At 44.4% G+C, this 25379-nt stretch overlaps 1 protein-coding gene across 1 annotated transcript in view; it reads left to right on the top strand.

Annotated features, from left to right (window-relative positions):
* The window catches only part of LOC137346463 (multidrug and toxin extrusion protein 1-like), a 92557-nt gene that overhangs the window by 20133 nt on the left and 47045 nt on the right, over positions 1–25379 (top strand). Inside the window, exons 5-9 of the mRNA XM_068009914.1 lie at positions 1302–1344; positions 6706–6750; positions 11518–11615; positions 11732–11829; positions 11967–12080. Of these exons, the coding sequence (XP_067866015.1) occupies positions 1302–1344; positions 6706–6750; positions 11518–11615; positions 11732–11829; positions 11967–12080 (398 nt within the window). The remainder of the gene's footprint in view (positions 1–1301; positions 1345–6705; positions 6751–11517; positions 11616–11731; positions 11830–11966; positions 12081–25379) is intronic.

Here is a 25379-nt window from a genome sequence, read left to right as displayed (position 1 = left end):
ATACAAAACTACTCCAAACCCCAGAACAGCTGCCTGTTTGATTCTTTAGAAAATAAATAGAATGATAGAATTCTACAATGGGAGGAGGAAGCCATTCAGATCATCGAATCTGTGGCAACTCTTTCGAAGAACAATCCAGTTAGTCCCACTTCCTCGCTCTTTCCCCATGTCTCTACAATTCTTTCTTCTTCAAGTATTTATCCAATTCCTGTTTGAAGGCTACTATTGAATCTGTCCCCACCACCCTATCAGGCAAAGCCAAATCCTAATCACTCATGGCATAAAAACATTTTTCCTCATGTCATTTCTGGTTCTTTTACTAATCACCTTGAATCTGTGCCCTCTGGTTATTGACACTTAGCCTTTAGAAATAATTTATTTGTATTTACTTTATTTAAACCCTTGATGATTTTAAACATCCTTTTCAAATCACCTCTTAGCCTTTGCTGCTCAAAGGAGAAAAATCACAGTTTCTCCAGTCTATCCATATACATGTAATCCCTCATCCATGGAACCATTCTAGTAAATCTCTCTGTATCCTCACCAAATACTGCCCTTCTTACCATTTCAAACTGAATGTGAATAATTTTCCTCTGCAATGACATAAATATGGCTTTGAAATACATCACTGGGAGGTAGGAATGTAGGGGTAGAAATTGATCTTTTTGTCAATTTTCTTGGCAGAAAATGGGGGGCAAAAAGGACCAGTTTTGGGAAGCAACATCCCACAGCCATATTGGTAAAGGCAGTTTTCCAGGTGTCTTGGGCAGTTGAATAAAACAGGCGTCCGGTCCCTTACATATGTAAATGAGGCAGTACAATGAATGTTGATTTCATGCCTGTATCAATGTTGTACCAGACCAGATATCAGTCCAAACATCAGAGTTGGGAATTTATGACCATCTCCATGATATATTATTTCCTTTGTTCTATTGTGTCTCCCAGTGAAACCTGCCTGAGAGTCCACTATGTGGCAGATCTAACTTGCTGCCTTCATTGCTGGGGCACAGGATGTTGGTACTTCACTGTGCTGCAAGACTTTGATATCTCAGTTTGGATGTCAATCATTGTAGAATCAAGGCTGACATCGATAGATTTTTGGACTCTATGGGAATTAAGGGAGAGGGGATTGGCAGGAAAGTGAAATTGAGGTCAATATCATCCATGATTTTATTGAATGGAGGAGTAGTCTCGAGGGGCTTTATGGTCTGTTCCTGATCCTATTTATTATATTCTTATGATCAGATAGTGATGTTCTATGGTTTCCCTATTGTTACCAGAATCTTCTATTTCTCTTGCAGGTTAACACAACTCTATGTAATGATATTTATTCCTGGTCTTCCTGTAAGTAAATTATTATCGGTCGTGCACATGCACACATAGCTCGTTAAAGAACTGAATCAGTAGTTACCTGAAATGTGAACAGGCCAAAAGAGTCCAGAAGATCAGAGTGGATCTCCTTGTGACCAACTGGGTTAATGCACCAACCATCAAGCCCATATCCATCAGGATGATCCCCAGACTATGCTGTTCTCAATTGGGGAACAATAATGACTCAGTGCCAAATAGCTAGTTACTGGAAGAAATCTTAAATAACCCAAAGACAGATGCCAGCAGAGCTCCAGAACCTTAACCTTGTCACTGATCCCCATGTGCACACTCACAGAAAGATGTTCATGCACAAAAATTATTCACACACTCACACATTCACATACTGATACTCACACATTCACACAAACAGACTCACACACACATCCACTGCACGCACACACACACACACACATTCCAGCACCATCATAACTAACTAGATATCCGGAGTGACTTATTTCTTGCCTTTCATGGCCCTGGATTGCTGAGGCCGATAACTGTAGCTCAAGTGCTTCCTGGTTCCTGCCCAATCCTTAGCTAACTCTCCGACACGTCCACATATCTCCCACTGGACCAGGACTCCATCACTGAAAATCAAACTATTGTTTCCAGGACTGTGACGGACTTCATCTCCTCTGGAGATCTTCCATCCACAGCTTTCCACCTCATAGTCCTCCAACCCCGAACAGCCCGCTTCAACTCCTTCCCAAGATTCACAAACAGGATTGCCCTGATCATTTCAGCCAAATCCTGCCCACTGAACTGATTTCTTCCTATGTACACTCTATTTTTTCACCCTTTGTCCAGTTTTTCCCCACCTACATCCATGACTCTTCTGATGCCCCCGGCTCTTTAACAGTTTCCAATTTCCTGACCCAAACCTTCTTTTTGTCACCATGGATGTCCAATCTCGCTACACCTCTGTCACCCACCAGGATAGTCTGAGGCTCTCCATTATTTCCTTGAATAGAGGATTTTTTTATATTTATTCATGGGATTTGGGTGTCGCTGGCCAAGCCAGCATTTTATTGCCCATGACTAATTGCCCTTGAGAAGGTGGTGGTGAGCTGCCTTCTTGAACCGCTGCAGTCCATGTGGGGTAGGTACACCCACAATGCTGTTAGGAAGGGAGTTCCAGGATTTTGACCCAGCGACAGTGAAGGAATGGCGATATAGTTCCAAGTCAGGATGGTGTGTGACTTGGAGGGGAACTTGCAGGTGGTGGTGTTCCCATGAACCTGCAGCCCTTGTCCTTCCAGTTGGTAGAGGTTGTGGGTTTGGAAGGTGCTGTCTAAGGAGCCTTGGTGTATTGCATCTTGTAGATGGCACACACTGCTGCCACTGTGCATCAGTGGTGGAGGGAGTGAATGTTTGTAGATGGGGTGCCATCAAGCAGGCTGCTTTGTCCTGGATGGTGTCGAGCTTCTTGAGTGTTGCTGGAGCTGCATCCAAGGGATGCAGGCAAGTGGAGAGTATTCCATCACACTCCTGACTTGTGCCTTGTCGATGGTGGACAGGCTTTGGGGAGTCAGGATGTGAGTTACTCACCTCAGGATTCCTAGCCTCTGACCTGTTCTTGTAGCCACGGTATTTATATTTGTTTATTTAGAGATACAGCACTGAAACAGGCCCTTCAGCCCACCAAGTCTGTGCTGAACATCAACCACCCATTTACACTAATCCTACATTAATCCCATATTCCTACCACATCCCCACCTTCCCTCAATTCCCCAACCCATACTGGGGCAATTTGTAACGGCCAATTTACCTGCAAGTCTTTGGTTGTGGGAGGAAACCGGAGCACCCGATGAAAACCCACGAGGTCACAGGGAGAACTTGCAAACTCTGCACAGGCGGTACCCAGAATCAAACCCGGGTCACTGGAGTGGTGAGGATGCAGTGCTAACCACTGCGCCACTGTACCACCCATGGCTACTCAAGTTCAGTTTCTGGTCAATGGTAGCCCCTCGGATTTTGATAGTGGGGATTCAGCGATGGTAATGCCATTGAATGTCAATGAGAGATTGTTAGATTCTCTCTTGTTGGAGATGGTCATTGCCTAGCACTTGTGTGGCGCGATTATTACTTGCCATTTATCAGCCCAAGCCTGGATATTGTCCAGGTCTTGCTGCATTTCTACACGGACTGCTTCAGTATCTGAGGAGTCACGAATGGTGCTGAACATTGTGCAATCATCATCGAACATCCACACGTTTGACCTTATGATTGAAGGAAGGTCATTGATGAAGCAACTGAAGATGGTTGGGCCTAGGACACTACCCTGAGGAACTCCTGCAGTGACGTCCTGGATCTCAGATGATTGACCTCCAACAAACGCATCCATCTTCCTTTGCGCTAGGTGTGACTCCAGCTAGCGGGGGGTTTTCTCCCTGATTCCCATTGACCTCAGTTTTGCTAGGGCTCCTTGATGCCATACTCAATCAAATGCTGCCTTGATGTCAAGGGCAGTCACTCTCACCTCACCTCTTGAGTTCAGCTCTTTTGCCCAAATTTGAACCAAGGCTGGAATGAGGTCAGGAGCTGTGTGGCCCTGTTGGATCCCCAACTGAGTGTCACTGAGCAGGTTATTGCTCAGCAAGTGCTGCTTGATGGCATTGCTGCTGACACCTTCCATCACTTTACTGATGATTGACAGCAGGCTGATGGAGCGGAAATTAGCTGGGTTGGACTTGTCCTGCTTTTTGTGTACAGGAAATACCTGGGCAATTTTCCACATTGCAGGGTAGATGCCAGTGTTGTAACTGTACTGGAACAGCTTGGCTAGGGGTGCGGCAAGTTCTGGAGCACAGGTCTTCAGTACTATTGCCGGAATATTGTCAGGGCCGATTGCCAATGCAGTATCCAGTGCCTTTAATCGTTTCTTGATATCATGCGGAGTGAATCGAATTGGCTGAAGTCTGGCATCTGTGATGCTGGGGACTTCAGGAGGAGGCCAAGATGGATCATCAACTCGGCACTTTTGGCTGAAGATTGTTGCAATTGCTTCAACTTTATCTTTCGCACTGATGTGCTGGGCTCCCCCATCATTGAGGATGGGGATATTTGTGGAGCCACCTCCTCCAGTTAGTTGTTTAATTGTCCACCACCATTCACGGCTGGATGTGGCAGGACTGCAGAGCTTAGATCTGATCCGTTGGTTATGGGATCGCTTAGCTCTGTCTATTGCATGCAGTTTACGCAGTTTAGCAAGTAGATAGTCCTGTGTTGTAGCTTCACCAGGTTGACACCTCATTTTGAGGTATGCCTGGTGCTGCTCCTGGCATGCCCTCCTGCACTCTTCATTGAACCAGGGTTAGTTTCCTGGCTTGATGGTAATGGTAGAGTGGAGGATATGGCAGCCCATGAGGTTACAGATTGTGGTTGAGTATAATTCTGCTGCTGCTGATGGCCCACAGCGCCTCATGGATGCCTAGTTTTGCATAGCTAGATCGGTTCGAAATCTATCCCGTTTAGCACGGTGGTAGTGCCACACAACATGATGGAGGGTGTCCTCAATGTGAAGATGGGACTTTGTGTCCACAAGGACTGTGCTGTGGTCACTCCTACCAATACTGTCATGGACAGAAGCATCTGCAGCAGGCAGATTGGTGAGGATGAGGTCAATTATGTTTCTCCCTCTTGTTGGTTCCCTCACCACCTGCCGCTGACCCAGCCTAGCAGCTATGTCCTTTAAGATCGGCCAGTCCGGTCAGTAGTGGTGCTACCAAGCTACTCTTAGTGATGGACATTGAAGACCCCACCCAGAGTACATTTTGTGCCCTCGCCACCCTCAGTGCTTCCTTCAAGTGCTGTTCAACATGGAGGAATACTGACTCATCAGCTGAAGGACGGCGGTAGGTGGTAATCAGCAGGAGGTTTCCTTGTCCATGTTTGATCTGATGCCATGAGACTTCATGAGGTCCAGAATCGATTTTGAGGACTCCCAGGGCAACTCCCTCCCTACTGTATACCACTACCTCTGGTTGGTCTGTCCTGCCGGTGGGACAGGACATACCCGGGGATGGTGATGGCAGTGTCCAGGACATTGTCTGTAAGGTATGATTCCGTGAGTATGACTATGTCAGGCTGTTGCTTGATTAGTCTGTGGGACAGCTTTCCCAACTTTGGCACAAGCCCCCAGATGTTAGTGAAGAGAACTTTGCAGGGTCGACAGGGCTGGGTTTGCCGTTGTCGTTTCCGGTGCCTTGGTCGATGCCGGGTGGTCCGTCCAGTTTCATTCCTTTTTATTGACTTCGTAGTGGTTAGATACAACTGAGTGGCTTGCTAGGCTATTTCAGAGGGCATGTAAGAGTTAACCATATTGCTGTGAGTCTGGAGTCACATGTAGGCCAGATCAGGTAAGGACAGCAGATTTCCTTCCCGACAGGACATTAGTGATCCAGATGGGTTATTACAACAATCGACAATGGTTTCATGGCCATCATTAGACCAGCATTTTTAATTCCAGATTTAATAATTGAATTCAAATTCCACCTTCTGCTGTGGTGGTATTTGAACCCACGTCCCCAGAGCAATACCCTGGGTCTCCGGGTTACTAGTCCAGTGACATTACCACTAGGCCACCACCTCCAGCCAGTTTCCATTCACCACCACCTTGCTCCGCCCAGCTGAACTTGCTCTCACATTAAACAACTTCTACTTTAACTCTTCTCACTTCTTCCATGTAAAAGCTGTTCATATAGGTACCCGCATGGGTCCCAGCTATGCCTGCCTTTTTGTTGGGTATGTGGACCATTCCTAGTTCCAGTCGTACTCAGGCCTCCTCCCTCACCTCTTTTTCTGGTACATTGATGACTGTATCAGTGCCGTTTCCTGTTCTCACCCTGAACTGGAGAACTTCATCAACTTTGCTTCCGATTTCCACCCTTCTCTCACCTTTATATGGTCCATTTCCGACACTTCCCTTCCCTCCCTTCCCTTTCTCGCTTTCTCTGTCTCCATTTCTGAGGATAGACTATCAACAAATATTCATTATATGCCCACTGACTCCCACAGCTACCTCGACTACACTTCCTCACACCCTGCTTCCTGTAAGGACTCCATTCCATTCTTCCAGTTTCTCCATCTCTGTAGCATCTGTTCTGATGATAGAACCTTCCAGACCAGTGCTTCTGATATGTCTTCCTATTTCCTCAAGCTATAGCTTGGGTCATAGAGGACCTGTGTAAATGATCTGCAGTCAGGCTGAACATAACCCCAATGAAGATCTGAATAATGAATAAACTTTTCAAGGAATTATGAATGTAACTAGCTTTTTTATTTCAATAGTGATTGATACATTATCTGCTGCTAACTATTTTCAATATTCTTTCTCAGGCAACATTTCTCTATGAACTAGAGATCAGATACCTTCAGAATCAGGTATAGTCAACAACAACAACTTGTTTTTATATAACGCCTTTAACATAGTAAAACATCGCAAGCCACATAAAGAGATTTTAAGGCAGATGACCAAAAGATTAGGTCAAAGAGATTGGAGGGTCTTGAAGGAGGAAAGTGAGGGAGAGAGGCAGAGAGGTTTAAGGAGGTGATTCAGCGCCTAGGGCCTCGACAGCTGAAGGCACGGCCACCAATGGTGGACACTGTGTTTTGAAATGAGCATTAAATTACTTCAATAATTATTGCAGTAAGATGTATTTAAGAGTCTTCAGTTTTGTTCCCCTGATTTCGAAGGGCAACTGCATTCGGGCAGAAGATTCATAATATTTCAGGAACTAACTTTGAAAAAGCCGAATGTAGAATCCACCCAATTTCATGACACTAAAATCAAAGGGATAAAATCGGGTGGCGTCGACAATGGGCAGGTGATCTGCTTTCCCAGCTTATCACCCAGGCTGTGAATGTGAAAATTACTGGAGTGTCAGTTTTTTTCATTGACAGTCTGGGCTGAATTTTACCAGCCCTCCGACACCAGGGGTCGTGGTGGGGGGCCCGGAAAATTCTTCTGGGAGAGGCTCACCATGACTCCCGACGCTGAGAAGGCCCCGTCGCATTTTGCCCGCGGCGGCGAGCCCTCGATACAGCACGGAGGATCTTCATTTTAATATAAAAATCAATTTTAAAAAATGCAAATAAACCTACCTGGACCAGACGACCGTCCCATACCGATAGTCCGCCCACCGGCCAGAACTCCCATGCCTTCGGATGTTCGCACAGACATCCGAGGTGTGACACTGGTGGGGAGGGGGGAGCAGTGAAATTCTCAGGTCGGGCCGATGGTGGAGAGCCAATGGAACAGTCTTTTGATTGGTGGGGGCGATGGTGGGAAGGGGTTAAGGTTTGAAGTTAATAAAAGTTGGTGGTGGGGCGGGGGGGGGACGTCAGAATCTGTATCGAAGTTTTTTTTGGAGGGGGGAATGGGAAATTAATGAATCGATTCTTCCTTTGGGTTGTGAGTGAGGGAGTGAAAATGTTACTACATGTGCAACTTTAATTTTGAACATTTGTTTCCTTTAAAAATGCAAATGATAGTGAAGGACTTGGAGCCCATTAAAAATGGTGCCGGCCTGTCCGGTGATGCCTGACGGCTTGGCCAAGGACGGAGCGACCGCTCCCTCTACGTCATCGGGGGCGGCCGTTCTGCCCCCTCCATTTAAATGAGCCTCTGCGCGTGATATCGGGGGGCTCAGTGACGACGCATTCCCATGAACGGACCGTCAACTTCAAAGTAGTCGTCACAATTTGCAGCACGCTCAAAAAAATTTAGCCCTAAATCTCTCAACAGTGAAATGCTAGGAAACTGCACCTTCATAATGACACTTTGATTCTCTATTCCCCCAGTGCTGTGATGTCCAAGCTTTTAGTTTATTCTCAGGATGTGTACAATACTGGAAAGGCCACATTTATTGTTCATCCTCATTTGCCGTGAGAAGGTGATAGTGGGTCTTCTTCCTGAAATGCTGCAGTCCGTGTCGTGCTCAAGCTCCCCTGATGATTTTGGTTGGGAATTCCAGACAATGACTCAGGTGTCATGCCAACGTGCTGTGTTGAGTGATTTTTATTTAAATCCACTGACTGGAGAGAAATGAAAAATGAACAGACTTTACCAGCAGCTTAAGATGGCCACCAATTGGCAACACTGTATCTGACATTCCAAGGCCTGCGAGGTGGAGACAAAGTGTCTGCCCCATTCCAGCAAGAACCAAGACCTGGGAAATTTAAGGAACTGCCTGTTCCCTTTAGCAAAACTATCACTTGAATAATGGAACCCTGGTTGTGAGAAAGAAATCCCCAGACGTAGGCTGTTTTAGTTGCAAGTAGAAATACACACTGCTAGCTATAGCGACAGTGGAGTCATGGTAATGTCACTGGACTAGGCTCTGGAGACATGGGCTCGAATTCTACCACAGCAGATGGTGAAATTAATCAATCTGGAATTAAATGCTAGTCTGATGGTGACCATGAAACTAATGTTCTTTATGGAAGGAAATCTGCCATCCTTACCTGGTCTGGCCAACATGTGACTCCAGACCCACAGCAATGTGGTTGGCTCCTAAATGCCCTCTGGCCTAGCAAGCCACTCAGTTGTATCAAACTGCTACGAAGCCTAAGAAAAGAAATGATACTGGACAGACCATCCAGCATTGATCCAGGCACTGGAAATGACAAGGGCAAACCCAGCCCTGTCCTCCTTGCTAACATCTGAGGGCTTGTGCCAAAGTTGGGAGAGCTGTCCCACAGACTAGTCAAGCATCAGCCTGACATAGTCATACTCAGAAATCATACCTCACAGACAATGTCCCAGACACCACCATCACTATCCCTGGGCATGTCCTGTCCCACTGGCAGGACAGACCCACGAGATGTGCCAACACAGTGGAACACAGTCGGGAGGGAGTTGTCCTGGGAGCCTTCAACATTGACTCTGAACCCTGTGACGTCTCATGGCATCAAGTCAAACATGGGCAAGGAAACCTCCTGCTGATTACCACCTATCGCCCTCCCACCCCACCCCATCCCTTGGCTGCTGAATCAGTGCTTCTCCATGTTGAACACCAACTGGAAGAAGCACTGAGAGTAGCAAGGGAACAGAATGTACTCTGGGTGGGGGACTTCAATGTCCATCACCAAGATTGGCTCGGTAGTACCACGACTGACCAAGCTGGCTGTGTCCTAAAAGACATAGCTGCTGGACTGTTTCTGCGGCAGGGGTGAGGAAACTAACAAGAGAAAAAATCCGACTTGACCTCTTCCTCACCAATCTAACTGTTGAAGATGCATCTGTCCATGACAGTATTGGTAGAAGTGATTACCACACAGTCCTTATGGAGACAAAGTCCCATCTTCACATTGAGGAGACCCACCATTGTGTTATGTGGCATTACCACCGTGCTAAATGGGATAGATTTCAAACAGATCCACAATTCAAAACTGAGCACCCATGAGGCACTGCGGGCCATCAGCAGCAGTAGAATTGTACTCAACCACAATCTGTAACCTCATGGCCTGGCATATCCCCCACTCTACCATTACCATCAAGTGAGAACCAAACTTGGTTCAATGAAGAGTGCAGGAGGGCGTGCCAGGAGCAGCACAAGGCAAACCTCAAAATGAGCCTTGTGAAGCTATAACACAGGACTACTTGCATGCCGACAGTGTAAGCAGCATGCGATAGACAGAGCTAAGCGATCCCACATACCCATAGATCAGATGTAAGATCTGCAGTTGTTGGGCGGGTGGAGAAGGTCAGATGGTAAAGGTAAGTGTTTTAGGAGGAAGGGCTAATAATTAATTTAATTGTTATTGAGGAGGTGGGACAGGAGTAGAAGGGATGCATTTATTTAATTTAATTTAATCTTTATTTAAATATTTAAATTTGCCGATCGGGCGAACAGCTGTTTAAAAATGGCAGCAATGCCTTCGCACAGGCAGCTGACGCTACTGCTGGGGCCGGGCAGCCCACTGCTCCACGTGATCGGAGGCTTGGAATTGTGGTAGCTCTTTAGCGTGCGGGGCCGGACACCATTTGCTTTCGCCAGCATTCTTATAAATCTCAGTCTTAGGTCTCAGCTCTTGATGGGCTGGTAGAATAGCTTACGATGGCCCCATTTTGATAATATGAGGGCTGTTTACACTCTATTGTATTGAAGGGCAGTTGGAGACGTAGAATCTGTGAATGTCTTTGTTTTAACTCATTTTGTGCATCACTCACATCCATATGTGATGAGCTGTCTCATTTCCATGTAGATGAGGTTAATTTGTTTAGTTCCTGTAGACATGGATGTGTATTTTAGTGCAGGAGGTGGTATTTGTCATGTGACTGTGTCCTCCATCTAGTTGAAAGCAAATGTTCCAGTCATTTAAAATTGTTCTAATTTTTATAGCTCTTCAGTTTATTTCTTTTATTTTCATTGCTGCACTTCTTGTGATTGTGGCAACTCCCCCAAAAAGGAAAAAAAGAAATGTCTTGGATTCTATTTTTTGTTGTTTGTTCTGATGACTTAGTCAGAAAGGATTAAAGAAGATATACGGTCACGCCAGTACACACATTCATTTCATACACTCCTCAGCCTTCCAAACCTAGTACAAGCTTTTGTGGATAGAGTGTGTATTTTTACATCCTGGACAGTACAGTGACTAGGACATAGTTTTTTTGCGCTATGTGTATAATTTTTCAGTTGAATAGTTGGAGGAGTAAACTCCATCGAAAAAGCCTGGCTTTTCTAACTTTGAATTTTTGCAGGAATGTGAGCAGATTGTGGTCTGTGTAAATTTGAACCTCTTTGTGAGAGCATGGAATAGCAGAATAGGGGGAATTAGTGAGTAGGACACTTATCAGAGAGATAGCAGTTTATTGACTAAAATCAGTGGATTCAAATCTCCTGCACTCTGGGGAAGCTCAATGATAGATGGGGGAGCTCCCCGGTGAACAGGGAATTTAAATTTGCTGATGTAACTGTAAATGTGGGCAAGTAGTCAGCAACTACAAGCAGGCAAGTTCAAGCAATGAGCCTGAACCAAGTGAGGAAAGGGGACCCTCTTAGATCAGGCACATTGTACCCCAAACATGGCCATTGGGAGAACAGTTGCATCTGACCTTCCCGCTATACTGGCACCATGCCACACATACTGTTGGTCTATTGAACGGCAATCCCGAGGCCTGACTTTATTGTCTTGTTCCCACTTCAGGGGATCATCTTGCCTCAGCTTTTCACTGGTTTCATAGCCAACATCTTCAATGCAATCATCAATTATCTCTTCCTCTTTGTGCTGATGCTGGGAGTACCGTAAGTAGCAAACAAATTTTTTAAAATGTTAAAATATCAGTTCATAAACTTTCACAGAATGATGACACAAACATGGTTTGAAGCTGCCTTTAAAATGTGTACTTGGTGTTTTTCAGAGGCTCAGCTGCTGCCAATGTTGTTTCTCAGTACTGTCAAGTTATACTTCTGTTTGTATACATTCGATGGAAAAAGTTGTACGTTGGGACCTGGGCAGGTAGGGTCCAGGTGGTAATTCCAACTTTGGACGATGGTTTAAATGGACGATAACCAATTTGCCCTACTTTCCTTTCTCCTTCTGTGCTTTTCAGACACTTTCTGTACTGTGCTCGTAACTCGTTGTTTTTTATTTAGGATGGTCTACTGACAGCCTGCAGGAGTGGGGCCACTTTATACGCCTGGCAATTCCTAGCATGTTTATGCTCTGTATTGACTGGTGGACATATTATATTGGAACTTTTCTGGCAGGTAAATGAACGACCTCACTGATAAAAAAATATACACACACCTTCCACTTTTGTTAACTGGGGCTGAATGAAATGTAATGCAAATAGATACCCTCAAAGCAGATAAGTAAGGCCACTCTTTGCCCTGTGGTCGTGAGGTTTACAATGGTTCACAAACACACACAATATGAAGACACTGGGGGAGAAATTCATCTTGGCTGCTGGTGTAAAACAAGTGAGAGTCAATCCACCCGATTCCGTGCAGTATAAAACGAGCTTCCAATTCACTATCACCCCGATCATCACAAGACAAATTTCTATCTCACTCTCTCCTTCAGTCAAATCACAATACACAGTTCCCCCTGCACTAGAGAAAGCAAACACAAAGTGATAGATCATAGCAAGATCAAGAGTCTGATCATAAGATGGCAAAATCAACAGAAGGCAAATAACCAAGGAAACTGAAGATTGAATAGCAGCTATAAAATCACACAATGTGTCATAAAAGCAAGAATACTGAAGCAATCTGTGCCCACATGCAGCAAGACCTGGACAACATTCAGGCTTGGGCTGAAAAGTGACCAGTAGCATATGTGCCACTCAAATACCAGGCAATGACCATCTCCTACAAAAGAGAATCTAATCATTTCCCCTTAATGTTCAAAGGAATAACAATCACTGAATTCCACCCCCGCCCCCACTCCACCCCGCGTCAACATCCTGGGGGTTGCCATTGACCACAAACTTAACTGGTCTAGCTACATAAACATAGTGGTAACAAGAGCATGTCTGAGGATGGGAATTCTGTGTTGAGTAACTCACCTCCTGACTCCCAAAGCCAGTCTGCCATCTGCAAGGCAACAGTCAGGAGCGTGCTGGAATACTCTTTGCTTGCCTGGATAAGTACAGCGCCAATAAAACTCAGGAAGCTCGACACCATCCAGGACAAAGCAGCCTGCTTGATCAGCACCCCAGCAACCACTTTAAATATTTTAAAAAATCACTCCCTCCACCACCGATGCACAGTGACAGCAGTGTGTATCATATATAAGCTGCATTGAAGCAACTCACCACGCCCATGACTTCTTCTACCAGCAGATGTGTGGGAACACCATAACATGCAAGTTCCCCTCCAAGTCACACACCATCCTGACTTGGAAATATATCTCCCTTTCGTCATTGTTGCTGGATCAAAATCCTGGAACTCCCTCCCTAACAGTAGTGTGGGTGTCACCGCACCAGATGGACTGCAGTGGTTCAAGATGTCAGCTCACCACCACATTCTCAAGAGTAATTAGGGATGGACAATAAATGCTGGTCTTGCCAGCGATGCCCACAACCCATGAAACAAATTTTTAAAAAGAACAAATAGAAGGAAAGTGTTTCAGTGATGGATACAGGAAATAGCCCATAGTACCTTAAAACCTATATGGAGGTTTTCTCCCACTAAACTCATTAGGAAAGCCAATGCAATGGGAGACTCTTTGCCAAATTAAAGTTGATTTTATACCATCATGTTCTAAATTCTGGACCTGCATCAGGCATTAAAATCTATGTTTGATGTAAGTTGACAATCTGATCCAATAATTCACGTATTCAAGCTGTTCGGGGACCTGACTGGTTTCCTTCACCAATGTTTGGTGCCTGGTTAACTTGTTTTGCCAAAAATGACTCATCCTCTATTTCTCCCCCACAACCGCCCCCCCAACCCCCCAACAGAGTACTGAGGAGATGAAATCTTGTCAGGGTGACACAGTGGTGCAGTGGTTAGCACTGCAACCTTACAGCTCTAGTGACCTGGGTTCAATTCTGGGTACTTCCTGTGTGGAGTTTGCAAGTTCTCCTTGTAACCACATGGGTTTCTGCCGGGTACTCTGGTTTCCTCCCACAGCCAAAGACTTGCAGGTTGATAGATAAATTGGCCATTGTAAATTGCCCTTAGTGTAGATAGGTAGTAGGAGAATGGTGGGGATGTGGTAGGGAATATGGGATTAATGTAGGACTAGTATAAATGGGTGGTTGGTGGTTGGCACAGACTTCAGTGGGCTGAAAGGCCTGTTTAGGTGTTGTATCTCTCTATAATAAGAACTTCAAGCTTAGCTGACTAAAGGCAAAGAGTGATGCCACGCCTCATCACCCAAATTCAGTTAATGTTCCAATGGAGTTTTCCTGAAGAGGAGCAATCATTTTCCATCAAATACTAACCTCTAGGTTGTCCTAAGAATCAGAATTATGAAACTTTTCAGAAGCAATAGCACTTGGAATGTTTGTCTGAGACCGAACAACATTCCAGATGAAGCCGTTCCTCAAAATCATCCAAAAACGTAACCAGAGATTCACAGCATTTGCTGCTTCATAACCTGCTCTGTTTAGTTTCTGTTGCTGATTAGAGGATACACTTAGTTCCACTCTGTGCCCTGAGTGTATGTCAGAATCGGGAAGAAAGGCTTGCATTCATACAGCTCCTGTCATGATCTCAGGATGTCCGAAAATATTTTACTGCCAATGAAATACTTTTTGAAGTGAAGTCACTGTTGTAATGTAGGAAACGCAGGAAAGGAGTTTCATGGATCATTGGCCTAAAGTTGGCCTATTTTGAAAAGCTTATTTGAGAAATCGAAGGTCTTTGAGTGAAAAACGAGGGCCCCTGGAGTCAGCCAGTGAAGGGACAGATTATCTATACAGTGGATATTTGGCACTGCGAGTCTTATTCAGTTCCATTCATCTCCAGAATGGGTTGAAGAGGGAATGGAGTTGAGCTTTAGCATTTGTCGTGAAGAATTGTATTTGTGTGGTTTTACATTTCCAATTCTATTGTTTTATGTTGACCACTTTACCAATTTTTACATTAAATAAAGGGAAAAGAGTGAAGAGTAGAGTTAGGGAATGGTTAATAATTGTACATCAATTGTATTTCATTATATGCAAGTGGAGTATTTTAATTGAGCTTTCACTTGCACACATATAAAGAGACACTTACGGAAACTGTAGTATGCTTGTAAAGTTTCACTCTCTAAATAAATGTTAGACTGAGTAAAGATTGGCTCCACTTCTATTTATAATGGGGAACAAAGAAATGGCAGACCAATTAAATATATACTTTGGTTCTGTCTTCACAAAGGAGGACACAATTTACCTCCCAGAAAAATTGGAGAACATAGGGTCTAGTGAGAAGGAGGAACTGTCTGAAATCAGTATTAATAGGGAAATAGCGTTAGGGAAATTGATGGGATTGAAGGCCGATAAATCTCCAGGGCCTTAATCTACACCCAGAGTACTTAAGGAAGTGGCCCTTGAAATAGTTGATGCACTGCTGGTCATTTTTCAAAATTCTATAGACACTGGAACAGTTCCAATGGATTGGAGGGTAACTAATGTAACCCCAATATTTAAAAAAGGACAGAGAGAGAAAACATGGAATTATAGACCGGTTCATCTGACATCAGTAGTAGGGAAAATGCGAGAGTCCATTATCAAACATGTAATAGCAGAGCACTTGGAAAACAATGACAGGATCGGACAAAGTCAACATGGATTTATGAAAGGGAAATCATGCTTGACAAATCTAGTGGAATTTTCTGATGATGTAACTAGTAGAATGGATAAGGGATGTGGTGTATTTGGACTTTCAGAAGGCTTTCGATAAGGTCCCACATAAGAGATTAGCATGCAAAGTAAAGCACATGGGTTGGGGTAAGGTACTGACATGGATAGAGAACTGGTTGACAGATAGGAAACAAAGAGTAGGAATAAACGAGTCTTTTTCCGAGTGGCAGGCAGTGACTAGTGGGATAGCGCAGGGATCAGTGCTAGGACCCCAGCTATTCACAATATGTATTAATGATATAGATGAGGGAATTAAAGGTAATATATCAAAGTTTGCAGATGACACAATGCTGGGTGGGAGTGTGAGCTGTGAGGAGGATGCAGAGAAGTTCCAGTGTGATTTGGACAGGTTTAGTGAGTGGGCAAATACATGGCAGATGCAGTATAATGTGAATAAATGAGGTTATCCACTTTGGTGGCAAAAACAGAAAGGCAGATTAATGGCCTACTCCTACTCCTATTTTCTATGTTTCTATGTTATCTGAACAGTGATAGATTGAGAAAGGGGGATGTGCAGTGAGACCTGGGTGTCCTTGTGCACCAGTCACTGAAAGTAAGCACGCAGGTGCAGCAGGCAGTTAAGAAGGCAAATGGTATGTTGGCCTTCATAGCAAGAGGATTCGAGTACAGGAGCAAAGATGTCTTGCTGCAATTATACAAGGCCTTGGTGAGACCACATCTGGAGTATTGTGTACAGTTTTGGTCTCCTTATCTGAGGAAAGATGTTCTTGCAATGGAGGGAGTGCAGCAAAGGTTCACCAGACTGATTCCTGCGATGGCAGGATTGACGTATGAAGAGAGATTGGGTCGATTAGGCCTGTATTCACTAGAGTTTAGAAGAATGACAGGGGATCTCATAGTAATCTACAAAATTCCAATGGGCCAGGAGATTGCCTCAGCTGGAGCATTTCAGCAATGAAGAGAGACTGAAAAGGCTCGGGTTGTTATCCTTGGAGCAGAGAAGGCTGAGGGGGGACATGATTGAGGTGGACAAGACTATGATAGGTTTGATAGGAAGAAACCTTTTCCCTTAGCGGAGGGGTCAAGAACCAGGGGACATAGATTTAAGGTAAGGGGCAGGAGGTTTCGGGGGGACTTGAGGAAATTTTTTTTCACCCAGAGGGTGGTTGGAATCTGGAACGCACTGCCTGAAGGGGTGGTAGAGCCAGGAACCCTCAAAACATTTAAAAAGTATTTAGATGAGCACTTGAAATACCACAGCATACAAGGCTATGGCCCAGGAATATGGGATTAGAATAGTTGGGTGCTGGATGGCTGGCACAGACACAGACCGAAGGAGCCTGTTTCTGTGCTGTATAACTCTATGACTGGACAGACTAGATGCAGGAAGGATGTTCCCGATGGTGGGGGAGTCCAGGACCAGGAGTCACAGTCTAAGGATAAAGGGTAAGCCATTTAGGACTGAGATGAGGAGAGATTTCTTCACCCAGAGAGTGGTGAACCTGTGGAATTCTCCACCATGAAAAGCAGTTGAGCCAAATCATTAAATATATTCAAGAAAGAGTTAGATAGAGTTCTTCGGGCTAATGGGATCAAGCGATACGGGGAGAAAGTGGGAACAGGTTACTGAGTTTGGATGATCAGCCATGATTTTATTGAATACAAAGCAGGCACGAAGGGCCGAATGGCCTTCTCCTGCTCCTATTTTTATATGTTTCTATCCTTCACCAACTGGCTTTCTGGAATAGAATGTGGTAGCAGAGAATGGTTGCCTAAAAATAAAGTTTGAAAGCAAAGAAAACATTCAGACATAAGATTACAATCCTATGAGCCATTGTGAGAAATGTTAGAAAGCAAGTGAAAATTGTTGGGATATGATTACCCTCCAATGTTCTCAGAGCCCGAACCATATGACCAGTGGATGAATGAAGTGGCTATATGGACAAGTATTGGCCTTGGCATTGTCGCTTCCTACCCAAAGTAAATCAGAAATGAAGTATTTTGTGAGCTGGATAGTGATGAAGGTTTGGACCTTCAATTAGAGTTCTTGAATGAAATGTACAAGGAAGATAATCTATCAAATGCCAATGAGGCATGGCCAGACCTCAATAGATTTTGATCTATGCCATGCAAGAATACATCATGGACTTTAACAGACTGTATAAAAGATTGAGGAAGTTCAATCTGGGAAGCCCTAGATCAGTGCTATCATTTAAACTGTTGGAGTGTGCTAAAGTGTCTCGTATGGACAGGCTCCTGGTCTTAATTCATGTTTGCTTATTGGAAAGAGACTCCCTGTTGGATCAGATGCCTTCTGCCTTGAAAAAAGTCCTGGAGAGACAGCCATTTCCTTCAGCTTTGGTGGAACAAATGGTCCAGTTGCTGGACACATGCATCAATTCAATGGAAGAGTTACAGACCAGTAGAATAAGCACCATTAGTAGATCTGGCTATTACAACAGAAGACAGAATTAAAACAGTGAATGAATCCCAGAAATGCCCAAGGAACAGTTAATAGGTCCTTCAGGTATCATTATGAGATGAATCGCCCAAAGTGGAGAGGCAGATCACTTGAAATGACACATGAGACAGAGAAATCTGAGACAGAAGATGAAGGTAATGATGAATGCAAACAAATTTTACTAGTCACAAGGAGTTTTAGTCCTGTGATTAATGTGTTAGTCACAAACTCATTTGACTGTGTTGTGCTAGGTAGTGCATGCACTTCCACTGTATGTGGAACAGATTGGTTAAAATGTTATCTAGATTCATTCAGTAGTGACGATCAATGCAAGGTTAAGACAGAAAAGTACTACTTGCTTTTGGTTTGGCAATAACACCACATTAAGGTCCCGAAAGAGATTTGTAATTCCATGTCAAATAGCTGGTGTAAGCCATTTTATCAGTACTCATGTAGTCATGTAGTCATCTAGTTTCTAGTGAGATACCGTTGCTGTTGAGTAGATTTTCTACGAAAAAGGCACAAATGAATCTTGACATGGAGCATGATAATTATTTTTGGAAAGCCAGTGGACCTGCAGTTTACCCAGTCAGGACATTATTGTATTGCCTGAACAAATTCTGACACTTCTCATCAAAGTGTCAGACAATGACATCAGGTGATAAGAATCAGTGAGAAAAGAAGCAAATTGTCTTAAGGTTACATCGACAATATGCTCACCCAACTTGTCAAAGATTGAAATCCCTGATAAAGGATGCAGGTGTGGTTGATGAAGAGTATACAAGGCTTAAAGAAGAGATTAGTGTGAAATCTGTATCAGAGAATGCCACCATGTCCTATTGTAAGCCTTGCATTGGCATGTGACTTTAACAAGGCTCTTGTCATGGGTATAACAATAGGGAACAGAGACAAAAATATTTTCATTCTACATTTTTTGGACCGGTGACCATATTTAGTCTTTCTGCAATAATACTTAGTGAGGCCAAAAGGCTGATTGTGGACAAAATCATGGAGAAACATCCTGGGGGTTACTATTGACCAGAAACTAAACTGGACCAGCCACATAAACTGTGGTTCCAAGAACAGGTCAGAAGCTGGGAATTCTGTGAAGAGTAACTCAATTCCTGACTCCCCAATGCCTGTCCACCATCTACAAGGCACAAGCCAGGAATGTGATGGAATACTCTCCACTTGTTTGGATGGGCGCAGCTCCAACAACACTCAAGAAGTTCGACACCATCCAAGACAAAGCAGCCCGCTTGATTGGCACCCCATCACACCATCAACATTCACTCCCTCCACCATCGATGCACAGTGTGTACCATTTACAAGAAGCATTGCAGCAACTCACCAAGGCTCCTTCGACAGTTCCTTCCCACCACCCAACCTCTACCACCTAGAAGGACAAGGGCAGCAGATGCATGGGAACACCACCACCTGCAAGTTCCCCTCCATATATCACTATATCACTGTTCCTTCACTGTCCCTGTGAAGCAGAACTGGCAGTTTTTCCAATCGCAATGGCAAAGTTATTAAATTGCAATAGATTATGTTTGCAAACCAGAACAGTTACAAATAGCTGCACTTCTATCACTGTTGGGGAGAGACTGTTACAAACTGTATTCCACCCTAAATCTTTCTGAAGAACAAAAACAGACAGCAGAAATGTTGAAAGCCTTGAAGGCATGCTTTGAACTCTAAGTGAACATAACTTGTGAACAGTATGTGTTCAATATTAGGGTCCAAGATGAAAAAGATTCCATTGATCAATATATTACTGCCTTAACACAGTTCACAGAATCCTGTGAATTTGTGCAACTAAAATATTGCATGAGGGAAAATATATCCCAAAGTGAGAGCACATCTACTGAGAGAGGAGAAACTTACTCTCAGGAAAGCGATCGACATGTGCAGAAGCACTGAGGTTGTAAATCAGCAGCTAGAGCATATTCATGGCAGAACAGACCAGGCCTTGCATTATGCTGATAGATATTCCAGACCGAAAGGGAAGAAAGATCACTGACAAATGACAGGATGCAAATACTGTGGAGAATATCACACAAAGTTAAAAATAGCATGTCCAGTGTGGGGAAAGCAGTATTTTCACTGCAAGAAGCCTAATAATTTTGCAGACAAGTGTTTGGCTAGAAGGAAGCACATGCAGGTACAGATAGTCATTGGAGAGATATCAACCAAAAATTCTTGACGAATCACTATGCACCATATAACAGGTTGCTTCAGAGAGGTCAATCGGTGATCAATTGTTTGTGACGTTGGAATGATGACTGCAGAGGGAGAATATCAAGTCAACATAAAGTCTCAGATAGACACCGGTGCATCATGCAATATCATGACCTTCACAGACCTGTAAGAAGTGGCTCAATGTGGCGATCCCAAAAATGAAGTCCTCGAAAGTTAGGTTGAGGCTATATGGTGGCACCATACTAGTACCAAGAGGACAAGTTACTCTGAGAGCCCAATACAATGACAAGAATGAAGATCTGGAGTTCCAGATCATAGACGGCAAGCAAAAGCCACTCATCTCAGCCGAAGCAAGTCTAAAGCTTGGACTGATAACCCTCAACGTGCAAAAAGAGATTGGCAACGTGTCGCAGCTACTAAACCATTGACCACGGAACAGATCCTAGAGGCGTACAACGATGTGTTTACAGGTTTAGGATGTCTTTCTGGAGAATATCATCCTGAAGTAGATGAGAGGATAAGACCAATTCAGCATCTGCAGAGGAAAGTTCCTGCTGTTCTCAAGGCCAGCCTGAAAGACAAGATAGAAGAGCTGGAAAAGAAGGGAGTAATCAAGGAAGTGACAACCCCGACAGAATGGATTAGCAGCATTGGAGCAGTGAAACAACCTGGAAAGCTGAGATTTTGCATCGGCCCAAAGGATCTAAATAAAACTCTGAAGAGATCTCACTACCTGATGCCAACCATTGAAGGAATTTTGCCACAACTTGCAAAGGCTGAAATCTGCACTACCCGAGATGCGAACGATGGTTACTGGCAAGTGAAGCTGGATGAAAGCAGCAGCTTTCTAACCTCATTCTGGACACCATTCGGGAGATACAGATGGTTGTGCATGCCGTTTGGCATTTCCACGGCTCCAGAGGAGTATCAACACAGACAGCATGAGATAGTTAGTGATCTTCCCAGAGTGGAAGCTATAGTGGATGATCTGCTAGTTTATGGATGCAGAGACTCAATGTAAGAAACCATTGCTGACCTCGATCAAAATCTAGTGTGACTGCTGGACAGAACTCACGAGGTGAACCTGAAGCTGAACAGAAAAAAACTGCAATTAAAGATGCCCCAAGTCAAATTCTTCGGTCATGTACTGACAGCAAAAGGTCTTCGCCTGGAACCTGAACAGGTGAGCGTGGTAGCAGCAATGTGGCAACTGACAGATGTAAAAGCAGAGTGATGATTTGTTGGATTCATCAATAATTTCACAAATTCTTGTCTAATTTCTCTTTGGAGTGTGAACCATTATGCCAACTCACTGCAGTGGTATTGGGGAACAGAACAAGAAGCAGTGTTCACTAAAATCAAACAGCCAGTGACGGCAAAGCCAGTGCTAAAATACTATGATGTAAAAGATGAATTCACCCTGCAGTGTGACACCAGCGAGACAGGACTTGGAGCAACACTAATGCAGCAAGAACAACCAGTCACATTGGCATCCAGGGCATTAACACAAATGGACTGACTCTACGCTCAGATCGAGAGTGCCTGGCCATTGTCTTTGCTTGTGAACATTTTCATCAATACCTACTTGGAAGAGACAAAGTGACAGTCAATCCAACCACAAACCACTCCAAAGCATTTTCCTCAAGCCACACCAATCTGTTCCAAGGCGTCTGCGAAGAATGCTACTCCATGACAGAGATATCATCTGGATGTGACATACAAGTAAGGGAAACAGATGTACATTGCTGACATGCTATCGAGAGCAGCACTCCCTATGAAGAAAGTAGAGGATGCTATAACAGAGTGTGAAATCTTCCAGATCCAACATGAAGCTGCTCTGGAAGTCATCAACCCAGCAGAGACATTGAATCTGACAGACAAGTGCCTTGTTCAAATCAAGCGAATTACCCAACAAGATGCAACTCTCCAAGTGTTACAAGAAGTAGTGATGAAAGGATGGCCTGAAAGCATCAAGGACACTCCTGTGGTCACAAGAGCATATTGGGCTTACAGAGATGAATTGACAGCCCAAGATGGCATCATGTGCAAAGGAAATAAAGTCATTATCCTGAAGGAGTAGAGAGGAGAGATGCTAAACGCATCCATGCAGACCACCAAGGAATTGAGTTGAGTCTGAGGAAGGCAAGAGAAGTGCTCTACTGGCCAAACATGAGCAATGAAATCCAGGATCACATCAGCCAGTGCAGTGCATGTAATGAGTACCAATCTAAGCATGTTAAAGAGCAGCTGATGACACAAGACATCCTGGACAGACCGTGAATGAAGCTGGGAGTAGTCCTCTTCACTCTCGCAGGAACTGATTATCTTGTCACCGTAGACTACTATTCTGACTACTGGGAGATAGACCAGCTGGCTTCAATCACTACCGGAAAGCACACTGCGGTTGTTACGGGATTCCAGACATTGTGATGACGGACAATGGCCCTCAGTTGACGAATGAAGAATTCAGCCACTTCATAAAGGATTGGGAAATTCAAAACCGTACATCATCTCCACATTATCCCCAGTCCAATGGAAAGGCTGAGGCGGCAGTGAAAATCGCCAAAGTAATCATAAAGAAATCGAGCAAATCCAGAACAAATGTATACAAGGCAATCCTCGAGTGGAGAAACACACCTACCAAAGGCATGGAAAGTAGTCTGGTACAAAGACTAATGTCATGCAGCACCCAAACTATACTTCCAATAGCAAAACAGCTACCGAAACCAAAAGTAGTAACAGGTGTGAGTGATAAAATCAAGGTGAAACGGCAGGAAGCCAAATTTCATTTTGACAAAACTGCCAAACCATTGCCGGAATTGAACATTGGAGAGCCAGTCAGAGTACAAACTTTCAACGCTCCCAACAAGAATCAGCCCAAGTGGCAACTTGGGACCTGCACAGAGCAGTTGTCACCTCGATCATACGCGATGGAAGTGAATGACCAGATATACTGTCGCAACCACAGGCACATACACACAACTGGAGAAGCTGTTCTTCACCGCAGGTGGTCAATCAGGAAGATGAGAATTCACCGCCTGCACAGACCACAGACCAACCATCAATCCCAGAGGTCCACAGCACCTCAACAACGGAAATGGAACAACAACAGTTACTGCGGCAACAAGTGACATAGAAATGACACTCGCTGGAGAAGATAAATTCACCCAGATGAACAGCCACCAACAACACACACGCACACCATGAAGAGACCAGCACGATTTCAATACTATGGCCTGAATTTTCTGAACGCGCCACAAATCGCAGTGCCGCTCTTTGAAGTTGGCGGTCCGCCCGTGCAGATCCGCCGTCGCTGAGCCCCCACAATATTTTGCACAGGGGCTGATTTAAATGAAGACCATCTTGGATGGCCAGCCCCGATGATGTTGAGGGAGCAGCTGCTCCATCCCCATCAATGGCATCCGGCGCCACCGCGCAGGCCCCGACGCCATTTTTAAAGAGCGTCAAGCCCGGACAGATTATTTGAACTGTTAAAGGTGCCACCACATTTTATTTGAATAAAATTAGTTCATTACACATCAAAGCCCCTCCTCCACCCCCCAAATGATAAAACAATATATTTATTTCCCTCCCTCCTCCGAAAAGACATTTTTGCTGGTCCCAACCTTTCAACCCCAAACTTTGCACCCTTTGCCCTTCAACACCTTCCCACCATCCTCTCAGCCTATTGAATCAGTTTTCCCCACTGACCCCCCCACCTCCCGACCTGAGAATTTCACTGCTCTCCCCTCCCCACCAGTATCATGCCTCGGATGTCTGTGCCGAAATCTGAAGGTGCGGGAGTTCCGGCCAGCAGTCGGTATATCAGCATGGGACAGCTGTTGGGACCAGGTAAGTTTATTTGCATGTTTTTAAATTAATGTTAATATTAAAATGAAGGTACCACTGCTGAGTGGCAGGGTGGTGGGGGTGGGGGGTGGGGGTGTGGTGGGCGTAGGGGTGCGCACGTCAATGCCTCGCCGCTGCCGGTTAAATGCAGCAGGGCCTTCTCGGCCTTGGGGGCCAAGGCGGGCCTTTCCCGGAAGAATTTTCTGGGCCCCCCTGCCACGACCACCGATATCGGAGGGCTGGTAAAATTCAGCCCGATGTGTGCAATGCAATTGCAGAGACTGACGAGAATAACGAACTGCAAATGCACGAGAACAGTTGTGTGCAAAGTGGGTAACTTGGATAACTCACAGTGCCAATGTTAATGTAGGCATTTTTTGGGTGTTTTTTTCTATGAAAAGGGGGATGTTTGGGATAGCAATGCAATACTGTAACAATGTGTCTCCTGGCTTGCTGTAGTCATGTGACCTCTACCATGAGGCACTAACTGCAGGCATCCATCAGAGGGCAGTTCAATAAAGACACAGTATATACACAAGACTGTTTTCCTGTGAGCTTGAAACACAGATTAAGCTTCCAAAGAACATGAAATTAGTCATTTATAGTGATGCTTCACACGCTAATCTTCCTGATGAGAATATGAGTGCAGCTGGTTTCATAACATTTCTGAGGTGGGGGGCAGGGGGGAAATGGGAAATGTTGTCCTTTAGCTTCGGAAGTTAAGAAAATAAAAAAAGATTGTTAAAAGTACTTTGGCTAGTGAAACAATGGTTCTCGTGGAGGCAGTGGATATAGGATTCTTTCTGTCAAATATTTTAAGTGATATTCTAAGCACAGGGCTTAATGAAGATAGTATCCCATTGAATGTTATGTAGAGAATTGTTCATTATGGAATAAGTTACACTCCAGAAAAAGTGTGATTGAGAAAAGGTTACGGATTGACCTTGCCAGCTTCAATCTAACGCTGGAAAGGAAATCTCTTAGTCAATAGGTTGATGCAAGTCATCAGCTGTCTGATTGCTCTATGAAAGGAAATGCCAGTACGAAAAAATTGTTAGGGTCCGAGAGGAGGGGGTGAGTCGTAATGTAATGCTTTGTATAGATTATGGAAGTTTTCTTTGATCTGTTTTGAAATTTTGTTTGTGTGAGTTAACTCTAAGCTTTTTATTTAAAGAGAAAGAAGGGAATCCGTTCATTATATATCAAGTGCATATAATCTTACGCAGGTAGAGGGCATTAATT

Source organism: Heterodontus francisci, chromosome 30, assembly GCF_036365525.1.
Source record: "Heterodontus francisci isolate sHetFra1 chromosome 30, sHetFra1.hap1, whole genome shotgun sequence".
In the NCBI taxonomy this organism is placed as follows: Eukaryota; Metazoa; Chordata; class Chondrichthyes; order Heterodontiformes; family Heterodontidae; genus Heterodontus; species Heterodontus francisci.
The sequence above is the reverse complement of the archived record's forward strand: the minus strand, read 5'-3'. Positions and strand labels throughout refer to the sequence as shown.